The 13573-nt window shown below is 35.8% G+C and overlaps 1 protein-coding gene across 7 annotated transcripts in view; it reads left to right on the forward strand.

The window, feature by feature from the left end:
• The window catches only part of CNTN5 (contactin 5), a 619341-nt gene that overhangs the window by 484382 nt on the left and 121386 nt on the right, over positions 1–13573 (forward strand). For all 7 annotated transcript variants that reach the window (XM_074535151.1, XM_074535149.1, XM_005482597.4 and 4 more), the window contains one exon: positions 7028–7209. In XM_074535151.1, coding sequence (XP_074391252.1) covers positions 7028–7209 — 182 coding nt within the window. The remainder of the gene's footprint in view (positions 1–7027; positions 7210–13573) is intronic.

Raw genomic sequence — 13573 nt, forward strand, 5'->3', positions numbered from 1 at the left:
GGACAAAAAAATCATGTTACTTCACACCAGTTCTCTCTACTGCAAAATATTTTATCAATCCTATCAGATGCCAGATCTGGAAGCTGTGGAAACCACTTTTAAATTTTATTGATAACAAAATACTTGCAAGAAGGAAATAAATACTCTCTGCAGAACATTTGTCAATGTTATAAATAAGGGTTTCTTTTCCCCTCAAGATAAGGTTGTGATGCGAGGACATCTCATCTTTTTAAATGCAGACATGGCATCTTCAAGTTGAGTTTGTTTATATGACAAAAATAGATCCAGGATTCTCTTTCTTTTTTTTTTTTTCCCTTTGATAGGACATATTTTTTATATCAAATAAATATTTCTAAGACTTTCATCAATTTCAAGTTCATTTTCAGCTCATGCTGAATAAGTATTTGTGTTATAAGGTGCTAGAGCCAAACTGGATTTTGTTCCTGATTTTCAGGCTGGATTTGTTTCTGTTTTCTTCTAAGTGGACTTGTTCTTAAATAGACTTTGTAATACTGTTACAGATATTGCAATCATTCATAGCAATATAATAAAGATTTTTCAGTAAATCTCAAGTAGTGCTTCCAGGCCTCATTCTACCTCACTCTAAACCTAAAATTTAAATTTGATTCCTTTTACTGTATGGCATAATGAAAGTGGGAGAAAAACCTACCAAACTAAGTCTGTGTCAGCAGAATTTCATTCTTGAAGAACCAATATTACCAATCTCTTTTCTTTCTCTCACAGAACCCTTGAAGAAAATTTATAAATGTTACTAAAAACTGTTTAGTAACTTGTGCAGCTTTGCAGCTTTACTGTAGGTTTAAAGATGGAGGAGCTTTTTTTTATTGTTATTCAAAATTACTACCCAGAAGCATATGTGTAGACTTTCTCTCTGTGTCAGGGTCTGAGAGGATCAGAAGGAAACAAATTCTAAGATTTCTCAGGAGAAGGTCACCTGAGTTACCACTGTTATATTTCCCTTAAGGATTTGCCACAAAGAAATAAATGAATATGGTACTGTGGCACAAGAGCCTTAAATGCAGCTTTTCTGGAAATCATCACACTCATTGTCTTCAAACTCTGTGTCTGATCAGCAGGTTCAAAACCATCTTGCACTCTTCAGACATGCTAGATTTTTGTTCACATTTGCATCCTCATTGATGGTATGTCACAATTTTTGGGATTTTTGGACTCATTGTAACTAGTCTTCCTCATCTTCTGGATCTGTACACATACGCTGGTCATACCTGCACAGCAGAGTCAGGACATCCTAGATCAATGTGCTAGCTAAAGAAAATCTGCCTAGGCAAAATTTAGAAGAGAGAAAAATGACAAAAAAATTCAGTTATAAAATAACACAAGACAAATAAACACAGTTCTACTGCAATACTGTAGCCCTGAATATCTGTATGAACACCTGCCAAATATGTCATCTTTTCAAAGAAATTTTCTGCTTCAAAGCATTATCTCTTAAAATAATGGATTCTTCAGGTATTATCCCCTTTAGTAAAACAGCAGGTATCATTTATGTCTTTTGCTTTTCAAATTGTTTCAGATTCCTCTTCTCAACAGCCTTGATCACAGGCTGGTGATAATCTACCTGTTAGGTCTTTAATATTTTTAGAATAATGTCCACTTCAGAATGCCCCCAGACACATGCTGAGGTAGAGTGTGATACTGAGACTAGAAAAAATGGTTACTGAATGGCTGAGGAAAAACAGAGCTCATTTCCATCATTTTTAACAGACATGATGGCTCATTACCTCCTCAATCTCACCATATAAATACCATCCACAATCCTGTGATGGCAGGAATATAATATGGAGTTTTGCAACAAGGACAACAACACCAAATACATAGGAGGAGATATTCAGCTCTTTCTTATTAAATTTTTACCTGTGCTGCTGCCATTTCATCAAGACTAAACACCATTACCTAATTTTTAAATGCAAACCCAAAAGGTAGTGGAATAGCTTTTCCACTTTCTTCACTATTTGTCAAGCCAAGACCTTTGCCTGCTGTGGTCTTCTTTGATTACACACTCATTTGTTTGTGATTAACTCAAATTTAAGAATTTGGAAAAACATTTAAATCACCAAAATTGTTGATTATATCATCTAACTTAGGGTATGGACAGCTACATTATCTAAATTTAGCTGTTGAATAGTTAGGTTTGAAGATTGAGACATCAGTTTAGTCTCTGATCAACCAGTAAAGAGGAACTCTGGAGTATAATTCACTGCAAATAATGAACCATTATAGAAAATGAATCATCTTTATACATGGCACTATTTTAGATGTTAGAGATGCTCTAACATGCTATCATTTAAAGTGTGAAGAAAATGCTGTGGAGCTGGATATGCAGCCAAGCAGGCACTGTCCTTGCTCTGTGCCATAAAGAACAAGCTAATAGTGGTGATAAGTGGTGGCATGTCCGCATTAATACATGACACTCATATATGCAATAGATATTTTCAGCACAGTCATGGGCATCTGTTGAGGAGACTTGCAGACCTGGACTTGTTCCTGTACAGTGTCTTCAAGATCATCATCATTTGCTTCTATTCTCTTTTAATTTTTAAATCACCATACTCACGGCTGCTGTATTTCATGCATTTCAGTTCTAACTATATTTTAAAAACCAAATGAATGGAAAAGTGGTTATTATGTCTCATAAAACTCTGAACAGATTTATATGGGACATGCTAAAGGTAGATGTCCATGGTTGATAGGTATTTCTGAAATCCTCAGCATTTTAACCTCATAATTATCCTATAATAATGAAAGATATTTAATACAGTTTCAAGACAGGAAGGTGTAAGAAAGAAAAGGGTTTTTTTCTAGTCCCCATTGGCATGCAGAGGTTTACAAGATATATTATGATGTGCACCTGTGGGTTTGAAGACACAGCTCAGAACAGTGATGCATGGTAAAGAGAAATTGTGTGGACCGGAATTGAAATTACTGTCGTAGATAAAATATTTCAAAATATCACATCAATCTGTACCAACCAAGTACAGAAAAAGTAATCTATGCATTCCTATTTAAAATATTCTTGAAATCCTAGCGCTCAGATTCAAGGAAAGGATATTTTAAATTTCAGACATTATTCCTATTTCTTCCTCTCCCCTTTCCCAAAATAAACATGGACTTTAGGTATGTCATAAAATTCTTTCACATATGAAATTGACAGGAAGAAGAACAGCTTCCAATAATTTTTAAAATGTTTTTATTTCTATGTTTTATTGAAAATTGTGAAGCATTACAGCTAATTCAACAGCACTCATCCCAAAAAACATACTGCTGAAAACCAACTCTCACAATCTCTTGTAAATGCAAAGGTAACATTATGACTCATATTTTCTTCAAACTCAAAGTGTACAAGCCCACAGTGATGTCTATCCCAGTCACCAGGGACCACTTATGTTTTTTATTTCAATCCAGAATAATGACAAGTTTAAAGATGGTATTTCTGAAATCAAATAAGGTTTTTCTTGGTGGTACTAGGACTTACCAGTAGTATTCAGATGATTTTTTTTCCCAAAAATGAGAAGAAATCTTGTCTTTAAACTCAACTGAAGCTCAAATAAATTTATTCACAGGAGTTGAATGTAGATGTTGTGACAATAAACAAGGAAACTTTATTCCCATAAAAATCTGCTGGGACCAAAATAAAAATGGGTTATATTGGTTATAAGATTCAGTAATTATCCATATTACATTAAACTCATATTAATGCTAGAAATAATTCTGCAGTTACTCTATTTTTCAAAAAGCTGTGGATCATTTGAAAAGATTAAAAATATACATATGTTTTTGGTTTTTTATGGTGAACTTCAGGAGTTTTCTAGAACAGTCATACAGTTTTATTCTTTCACATTCTCACTCATATGTTTCATTTCATTCTCACAGAAGTCACAGAGGAGAGATAGGTATAGATATATTTTATTTCAGATGTAAAATTCATGTCACTTGCGAGTTATGCAAGGAAAATAAGCTTCATTAAACAGAACTACAAGTTTTCTGCAAATACTGATTTGCAATATGGGAGTACTTTCCTTTGAAATCATTAAATCTGCTCAGCTAAAGTAACTTTATCTCCTTGGAAATTTCCACTTACTACCTCATACTGATGAAGAAATAACTGAATTGTTTTAAAATATGCTTCCTTATGAACCAGACAACCAGTTTCCTCTGTGTTTGCATGTTATACACATTTACTTGCTGCAGAAAACACAAAAGCAAATTTTAAAAAATTTGCTTAATATAATTTAAAGGAATGTTTCCAAATACAGGAATTTCAGAATAATCTCATAGCAGCTAAATGAGACAATTTTCATTGTTTATAAGCTCTTGAATTTTTCTCAGAAATATATACTACCAAAAAAATTCTTTCATTAATACTATTCAGCAGAACCCATTTTCCTCCATGACAATAGACAAAAAGCATTTTTATCACTGATTTTACTGGAAGCAAGGCTGAAGGCCAAATAACTATCAAAAGGCAGCAAGCATGACACCCTTAATGTCCCAAATAAAATGTATCTGCACACTCATTTTAGTCATAAAGCAGCAGTTGCTGAGTCCTATTACACTGTACCAACATAAAGAATTCCTATTCCTACTGTGGACTTGTGTTGTGATAAATACTCATCAGTTAAACTCTTATCTGTCCATGGTGAATGCTTTGCAGCCAGAAATCATGACACAATTATATTCAATATAAAAAGAGGACAAGCATACAAGGAGTTAACCCTTTAGGCTGAATGTAAAACAGAAAACTTGCACAGTCTCCACAAGTCACTCAAGAAAGAGTCTAAATTTGAATATCAGAATAAATTGTGCAATAGGGAATTAAATATGAGAGCTAAAGAAGGGAGAGAAGAAACTAATATTGTTATTTTTACTACATCTGATATATACAGACAGGTATTAAAGTATAGCAAATAAAATGTGTAGTTAAGGATGTGAAAGGGATTACATAACTGATGGGACTAAGACAGAAAGTTTTGCTAGTGCATCAGAAAAAAATGCCCTTCATATTTAAAATTTAACATGTTGAAGTACTTTAATCAGATAAGAAAGGGAAGTTCTTTTGGTCTTTAACTGAAAAGTATGTAAAATACTTCTTATAGGAAACAAACTTTACAAATCAGAACTATACAATCTGTAGAAGAGCCCTCAAACCAAACCAAACCCACAAGACACCAAAATTTGAAATCAGTCATCAAGAAATTAATTTAAGGTTAAAAATGAGAAAGATACAAAGTTTCTATGGTGATAGTGGGGAAAAAATAAAAAAAGAGGTCTTTCAATCCCCACCTATCACATGATCCAAAAACATTTATAAAAAGAAAAAATATATACATAACTGGAGTGCTGGAGAGAAGAGACCAGACTGTTTGGCTTAGCAAGGAGAAACAAAAACTATTCCATACAAGTATTTCCTCTGTGGTGGACAGTGATAAAACATCATTTTGCAATGATAACGAGATATTGCAGGAACCACGTGCCAGAGATGAATACATACACATTCACAGTAAAGTTCATTTTGTCAGGTTAATTAATCAGTGCAGCAAACTGAGAAGAAAAATAATTCTTTTCTCTTTCTGGTATATTAAAATTAATTCCATATTGGACTATGTGTTGGTTTTGTAAGGCAATGATGCTAATAGACTCAATAAAATTCAGGGATCTGTGGCACTCAGGAGTTAAAATTAGACAATCTTCTGATAATCAGGTACAAGTTTGGGAATTGTCTTAATCTCTATAAAATACTAGAATTTGGAGCATCTTGTCTGCAAGTTTGAATACAACTACAGTGATTCACATTACTGCATGTGATTCTAACAGCTTGAAGAATAACCAGAACTTTCTAGTCACATGCTTATTTTTTGTGCCTCAGACTGGATACCCTGAAATATTTAGAGAAAGGTGATATTGTTAATGAAACTCCCTACATTTATAGCAAGTGAAAGTCAGCAAATGATGACAGCAATTCATAGTGGTTTTGAATATAAACTAAATATATTTGAACTATTATGAAGTGCTTTTCCGCATCAAAATTGCCACAAGGCCCTGTGTTTATATCTAAACTTAGACTTGAAATAAATACAAAATATGTTTTTCAAAAGTTCAGTTTTGCTATGTCGTCCTCCAAGCTTCTTGTGAGTACCTGAAGCAGACCAGTTTTCAGCGCACAATCAAATATTTTTTATTAACAGTTCTATTTTTTTCCCTCTTAAATACCTGCCATATTTAGAAAAATGTATGTCTGTAGCATAAAGCCCACTGGGTGCACAATGGCTGATGAGTTTTTGAGCTAAAAAGAAAATTTTATGAGTACAAACACTATTTAAGGCATTTTTTTCCCAAGTCTGAATGTAAGTGATCCAGGGTCCTCACAGACCTCTGTGGAACAGCAAGTTGCAGTGAAAAACCCTTCTGCTGCCACAAGCAAGAGTGTAATGCTGTGAGACAGTGACAGGAACAGCAGTGCCATTAACATGTCTTGTCATATAACCATTTTTGCAATTTGAATAATATTGTAAGAAAAATGTCTCCAAACCTGTGGTCACTTAAATTTACCCAAAAAAGAAATTCCTCACCTAGACAGATATTTTTATTTATTGAGCTGAACTACAGTTTCATTACAGGAAAATTGGGATGTTTTGGAATTTTCTAAGTTCATCCAAGTTTTGAAGTTATTTTTGTTGACCTATGGAGTGGCAGCATTCAGGAGGAAAGCATATAGTCCTAAAGAAACTCTTGAGAGGGTGATTTCTAGTGATTTTTTTCATCTCGGTAAATACAGCCTCCCCTGTGGATGAAAGAGACACATTCCATGTAGCAATCCATTTATTAAGAATTCCCTATAGAAAGTGAACTAGATCAACCATTATATGAACCTTAATTGTGATTATGCTTTATTGCTACTTAGATTATTAAGTGTTTAAACTACCAGATAACAGAATCTATATTCTCAATAGTGGAAGAGTGTTAACATTAATTTTACTAAATATTTCAGCCCTGTTCCAACAATCTCTTGGAGGAAAGTTAATGGTCATAATCCAAGTAAAGCCCGCCTGAGAAAATCCCAAGCTGTGCTTGAAATACCTAATGTGCAGCTCGAGGACTCAGGAATGTATGAATGTAAGGCTGAAAACTCTCGTGGAAGAAATGTCTTCAGAGGACAGCTACAAGTCTACAGTAAGTGTAACTGCACACAGCATTGTGCTGAAATGCTTTGTCCACACTTAAGGCTTTGGTCACACGTGAAGCATTCCAAGGTTCAGCAGAAAGCAGATACCTTGATATATAGAGTATGCACCTTATACCAACAATAGTTTTGAAATAAGGTATATATTAGTATTCCTTAATATTGCATTAAGGTCTGAAATGTAAATAATGTTGACTTCTTTGAAGAATTGACTTAAATATAATTTCATATGGGATTTGCTGTTTTTTTTAAATTAAAGCATAGAGCTATAATTTTGAAAGTCTATTTCTTTTCATTAGGATATAACAATGACAAGCAACCTAAACATAAATTATCTGTCAGAAAACAATGCTGTAAATGTTTTAAGATTATTAACATGCTTTTATTAACATTTAACCTGTGCCACGCTTGGGTGCTGAGCTTTGTCAAGTTCCTTGCACTGGAATGAGAACTTAAGAAGGATTTGTTTCTTCCAGAAAATTTTCAAGGCATGCACAATTTCCAAAAGTTCTGATCTTCACAAAGTGAAGCAAAAAAAAACTTTTTGAATGTCCATAAAAGATTAAGTCATGCATCAGGTTGAAAATAAAAAAGGAACTCTGAAAATAAAAAATATTTGACAAACCCCATGAATTCTATATTATACTGTTTCTGCATTCTAGGGTCCAGAAAAAAAAAACCTATGTATTGCATACCATGAATACCTACAAGTTAAAGTTTGGCATATATCACACGTAAGCTTGAGTCCCACTACTTTTAATCAATTTAAGTCACACTACCTTGTATCATTCCATGAACCCTACAACCTTAAATGTTTAGCAGAGGACTTAAAGGTCCTCTGTGTGAGGTTATGCAACAGATCTTTCAAACTGAATTGTTTTCTGTCTTCAAAGATCCCAGCCAGTAGAATTCCAAATGCTGCAGTTTAGATAGAAATGTCTATGGAGTTTCTCCTCTTAATTTTCTTTTTATTTTCCTGATTTCAGCCCGTGGCTTCTAATGCCTTCTCCCCATCAGTAAATATAAAGAATTCTCTGTATTTGTTACACACTCTCATCAAATAACTCTAGACCAGGATAGTATATTTAGTTTATTTTCCACATATGTCAATATTTTCAGGACCCTAATCAATTTTTGGTCTCCCCTGGCTTTCCAATGTCTTTATCTTAACTCAGTTGATTTTAGTGTGTTCCAGCATATCTCTGAATCATGATTCTTTCCTTGCTTTTGATTCTCATCCACCTAGAGACCAGGGGAGCCTTTTTTCGTCAATTTTTTGTATCTACTGGAAAAATTATGTGATGGTTAAGATGACAGTCTGTGCATTTAATTCCAGATTTTCCATCTTGCACTTGCAGCAAAGTTTTTATAAGACTTTTGCTGAAAACAACAGTCAAAAAAAGCCCAGCACCTACTCTATGCGTCCTACTATGACAATACTCCACTGGTATTTCTCAAATTCTTGCTAAACATTACTTCCATGAAAGTATAGCAGCTCCTGCCAGGCACCTGAGGGCCAGGGGAATTTAGCAGCTGGTCTTTCTCTACAATGTTTCTTAAAATATAAGACATTCAGGAAATTTAATTTGAGTTATAAGATGTATCCCACACATCTCATACACTTCCTACCTGTTTTTTAGAGCTGTGAAACTACTAGATGCCAAAGCAGTGTATGAAAGTGTTATAATTATCACTGCTTCCCTCTTTGACAGTTAAAAGACTATAAAATGTGCTCTTCAAGAGAGAAGGTAAGATGCTATAAAATGAAATTATTTCTTCAAGGGCACCATGCAGGTCTGTGGCATAAAATGACAGCAAACATGATAGAGTGTTCTACACAACTCTTCATCTCTCATAAGCCTTTTGCTCTGAGCAGAAATAAAGCTCTTACTCAAATCCATGGAATACATTTACAATGTTAGTTTTGTTGTATTCTGTGTAGATAGAAATATTAATTTTTCATTCTCTACCATTGTCTAAATTATATTTTTATAGTCTCTGCCTTTAAGGGATAAAGCACAAATTTAGCTCATTGGGGTTTTGTTTTGCAATAATTCAGTACAATTTCTTTAACACTTTAGTAAGAGAGGTCACTTCATATTGTCTCACTCCTCCATTAACAGATATGTGAGACTAGCACATTAAGTTTCACCTATCTGCATCAGCAGGCAGCAAGGTCAGAGCAGGTTACAGAGGGCTTTCAGACGGACAGTACCAGCAGTGAACTCCAATACAGCAGGACAAGAAGCACAGGCTTTACTAGCCCCCCACAGGTGCCTTTCCTTGGCCTCAAGATAAAATACTCCCCATGGAGCCACTCCCAGCCTTCAGTGCTCATGGAGAGAGCATCTGTGTCTCACCAGCCTACAAACCCTGGCTACTCTTTCCAGAGGTGCGAGAGGGCTTGTGTGAGAAGGCTTCTACACAAAATTGAGCCAAATGTTACTTCACAAAATGCTGTGGTGTGTTCGTAAGCTTGTTAGTATGCTCCCCTATTTTCTGTATTAAATGGTTTATTCCTTCCCTGTTAGTTCCCGCCGCTGCTACACTGTCAGTTAGGTTGCCATGGAAACCTCGCTGTTCTTAGTTGCCGAAATGAAACTGCTCCTCCCCTGGTTTCTCTTATAAGTGAAAGTTGTCTCCTCCTTGGGCTCAGTCAATCACTCCTTTTCTCCTCCCAGGTTTCGAGAATTTTCTTTTCTCTGGGAGTTATGGTTGGCTGTAGCCCCGGAGCCCCTCCTATGATTTATAACAGTTGGTTACTTTGGTATATCAGTTATGTTTCGTACCTCCAAATATGTATTTCTATTGGTTAGCCAGGTTTCCCCGCCTTCTTCCCCCCTTTTCCCTTAAAATCATCTCCCGCCCCCTGCTCGGGGCCATTTGCTGGGTGTTTCCCCTCCTTGTTGGTCCTTCTGTAATAAACCGACAGTTTACCCCCAGCAAGTGGTCGCCTCCTTATTCATCTCTCACCGCGCTGCTCCGAGCTATCACCCAGCTCAGCCCGAGGCCAAGATGCCAAGGGGGGCTGGCTTCAGATGCGCAGGGGCACCGGCCTTCGCCCCTCACCAGATAGCCGGATTCCAGGGCCGTGTACGCCCACGCGCAACAAAACACTCAATTTCCTCTGCTGACAGCTGGTATTGCAGGATTTAGGGGCATTATCTGAAACGGCCTTTTCTGCTGTACCTTTTGTTCATAACAACAGTCAACATGAATTATTTACCTGTAAGCTCACTGTCTTTCCACTGACATCTTATTCCTCCAGGTGGCAATGATTACTTTGGCTCAGAAATTCAGATGTGGGCCGTCATTTCTTTACCAGGGGTTTCTTGTAAAATTTCTGAGCAGTCTGTAGGACCAGCTGTGTCATACTGCGGTCTCACAATTTGCATATCTCTGTAGGAATTCACTTGCTGTCTGTTTGAATCTTCTTCATCCTGTCAGTTGCATCTGATCTGGGTCACCACAGAGCATTTTGGAGAAAGCCCAGGACACCCAGTCTATCTGTCTAGTCACATTTAATCACAAACTAGTGATTTCTTGCTTCTTACCTGCTGCTGCAATCCAGATACTCCATGACTGCCTGATGCAGCTGACAGTTTGGATGTTGTTCAGAAAGCACTGTTTCAGATGCTGACAACTTCAGATTATTGTAGTCTCAGCACTTAGTGGAAATTCAGCTGTAGGCATTAATAACATAATTTTTACAATGCCAGGAATCCTCTTATGCGTTGCAACCTATTTTGAGAGGTGTGATCTTCCCCCAAGTGATCTGCTCATCCTGTAAGTTTCTGGGAAATTTTATTCAAGCTCAAATTGATTAATAGAAGAGAGCGCAAAAACTAAAACATGAGTGGATAAATTTGCTATTAGCCTTTTCGTTTCTCCTCAAATTTTTGCTAACAGCATTTTCTTAATGGTAAACACTGGTATGACCAATTCCTGCTTCCCTCTCACTCTTAACTTTTTGGGTTTCTTTCTATGTTTCCTACTCACTACTGCCAGGATCAGCAGGAGATGGTGATGTGAAGTGATTATAAAAACACATTTTTGGCTGTTTTTCTTTTGGCTGTATATCAGTTTCCTCATTCTGCACATAGCAGTGCCTTCCTGGCAGCTGAAGGGAAGGCTCACCATAACACAAGAGTGGAACAAGCACCTGACAGCAGGAATATTCTGTAATGCAGTGTAACTGACAATACTGATTTTAAAATCTATTTTAATTACTTCCCTATAAAAACTGAACAGGAAAAAGGTCCACTCTTGCCACTACAGGTTAGTCCCACACAGTAAAACTGGCTAGAGAAGAGATTTTGTAGTCAAAAAAGTAAATTAGTTTTAAATTTTCTATCTTGATTTTCTCACTTATCTTTTTTAATATGCTTCTTCTGCTTAACTCTTCCCAATTAATCTCATATACAGGAAAATAATTTTTTTTCTTCCCAAACTCTGTATTCATTCAAATTTTAGAACATTATTTAAATTATTTGTCTATGTAAAATTTCGTGTTTATTTTGTCTCAGACAAAAAAGTGCTTAAAATTTTGAGAAATAATCCAAATTTTCTTCACCTTAATTTCATTCTGCATAGACAATTCAAAAATCTGCCTGTAAGCTTGCAGATTTATTTCAAATTTATGTTTACGAAACATAAACATTCTGATATCCTTGAATAAACAAGTGCAGAAATGCAGCATAAAATAAATCATGGATTGGATGGACGTATCTCAGAAACACTGGATAGAGCACTGACACAGCACTCATAAAGACTACTGAACACTAAAATGCAAAATCCTTCTCTTCTCACAGTCAACCCAAAGCTCTTCACTGGATAGATTAAAAAACAACCAGACACCTTTTTTTTTTCCCAAGAAGAGTGCTGCATTTATAAGAAAAAAAAAAAAAAGGACTTGTTACTTTTAAAATCTGGCTAAATTTTCTAATTAAAATAAAGTGTGATTATGGAATGAAGTTTTCTTTTCATACACATATATCAGGGTTATGTTAAAAAAAAGACCCAAAAATGTTACATTGAGTAAGAGGTTGTACATTCAGTTAAATGCATCAACTTTAAAAGTCGGGATAGGATTTTAGAACAAGGGTTAAGATTTTATGGGGAGTGACCCTTGCTAACAAGCAGAGGGGGAATTCTCTGTGATAAAGTAAGGAGTACATAGAGAGAAATAGAAGCCAAAAAGTGATGAACAGTATTTCTCTCAATCATGCTTTTAGCTCTATTCCAGCTACATCAACCTATTACTTTTCTACTATATTCTCAGAGGGGTGGGAATCTTGCCTTCACTGATGGCAAGTTCAACAGCTTGAAAAATGTGACTCCAAAGGCCACTTAGGCTACGAGGAGAAAATTCAGAGTAGAAATACCTCTACTAATGGAAAAAGGTTGTTCTGACCAATCAGTCATGCCACTGTGATTTGCAAGTTTGTAGTTTCAGAAGAAAACCTGTGGCACATTTTTTTTGGCAAGAGAGCCACAGACAAAGGGTAGGGAACAGCAGTTCTGAAGAGGACAAGTCTGCATCCAGGCTTGGGGCAGCTTTGTTTCAGTGTAAAAATGTGCATACCCTTTTCTGCACACTCAAATTCATGATGAGATAAACTCAACATAGAAATGTGAGACTATACATGTTTTGGGTCAAATAGTAAAATTTACAGAAAAGCAAAATAATGAAAATAAGTAAATATAAGTAGGAACAGCTTAGTTCCTCTTTGAAACTGCATGATTTTATGGTGCCACTGGCTGTCTTTTATTACTTTTTTGCTACACATTTAACTGTCGCATCTTCCAGAATCATATTAATGTAGTTATTTTCAAAGGAAACTATTTATTCTCAGCATGCTTCCTTTGCATATTGAAGCACTCAAAATTAGAACAGCAACTATACAATACAATTAAATTATATTTTTAGGACAACGGAGAACAAATAAACAGGGTCTCCCAAAACCTGTTTCGTTCTGCAGATTTTTGTGGATCCTTTATTATAACTTCAGAAAGAAGAAATTCAGCACAGCAGAGCACATGTGGAGAATTTCATGCATTGCCTTGACTGTAATAAGGGAAATAAGGAAGCAGAAGTTTTTTGTCTTGGCTTTGGGAGTGGGGCTGGGTCAATCTCTCTGTTTTCCTCTACCAAAAAGGAAGTGTGTGATACTTCTTCTAATATTTCTAGCTTCTGACACATGTCTGGTCTGGGACTCTAAAGCAGACTATTACCTGCTTAGGAATGATAGACACCTCATTCACTTTCTTTATCATCCATGCACAGGATGTAAGCTAGAAGCAGTTAGTCACCTGTCATGCCTTTTCATATCTTCTCATGTCTTTGATTGATGA

The sequence above is a fragment of the Zonotrichia albicollis genome, chromosome 2, assembly GCF_047830755.1.
Source record: "Zonotrichia albicollis isolate bZonAlb1 chromosome 2, bZonAlb1.hap1, whole genome shotgun sequence".
NCBI classification, from domain to species: domain Eukaryota; kingdom Metazoa; phylum Chordata; class Aves; order Passeriformes; family Passerellidae; genus Zonotrichia; species Zonotrichia albicollis.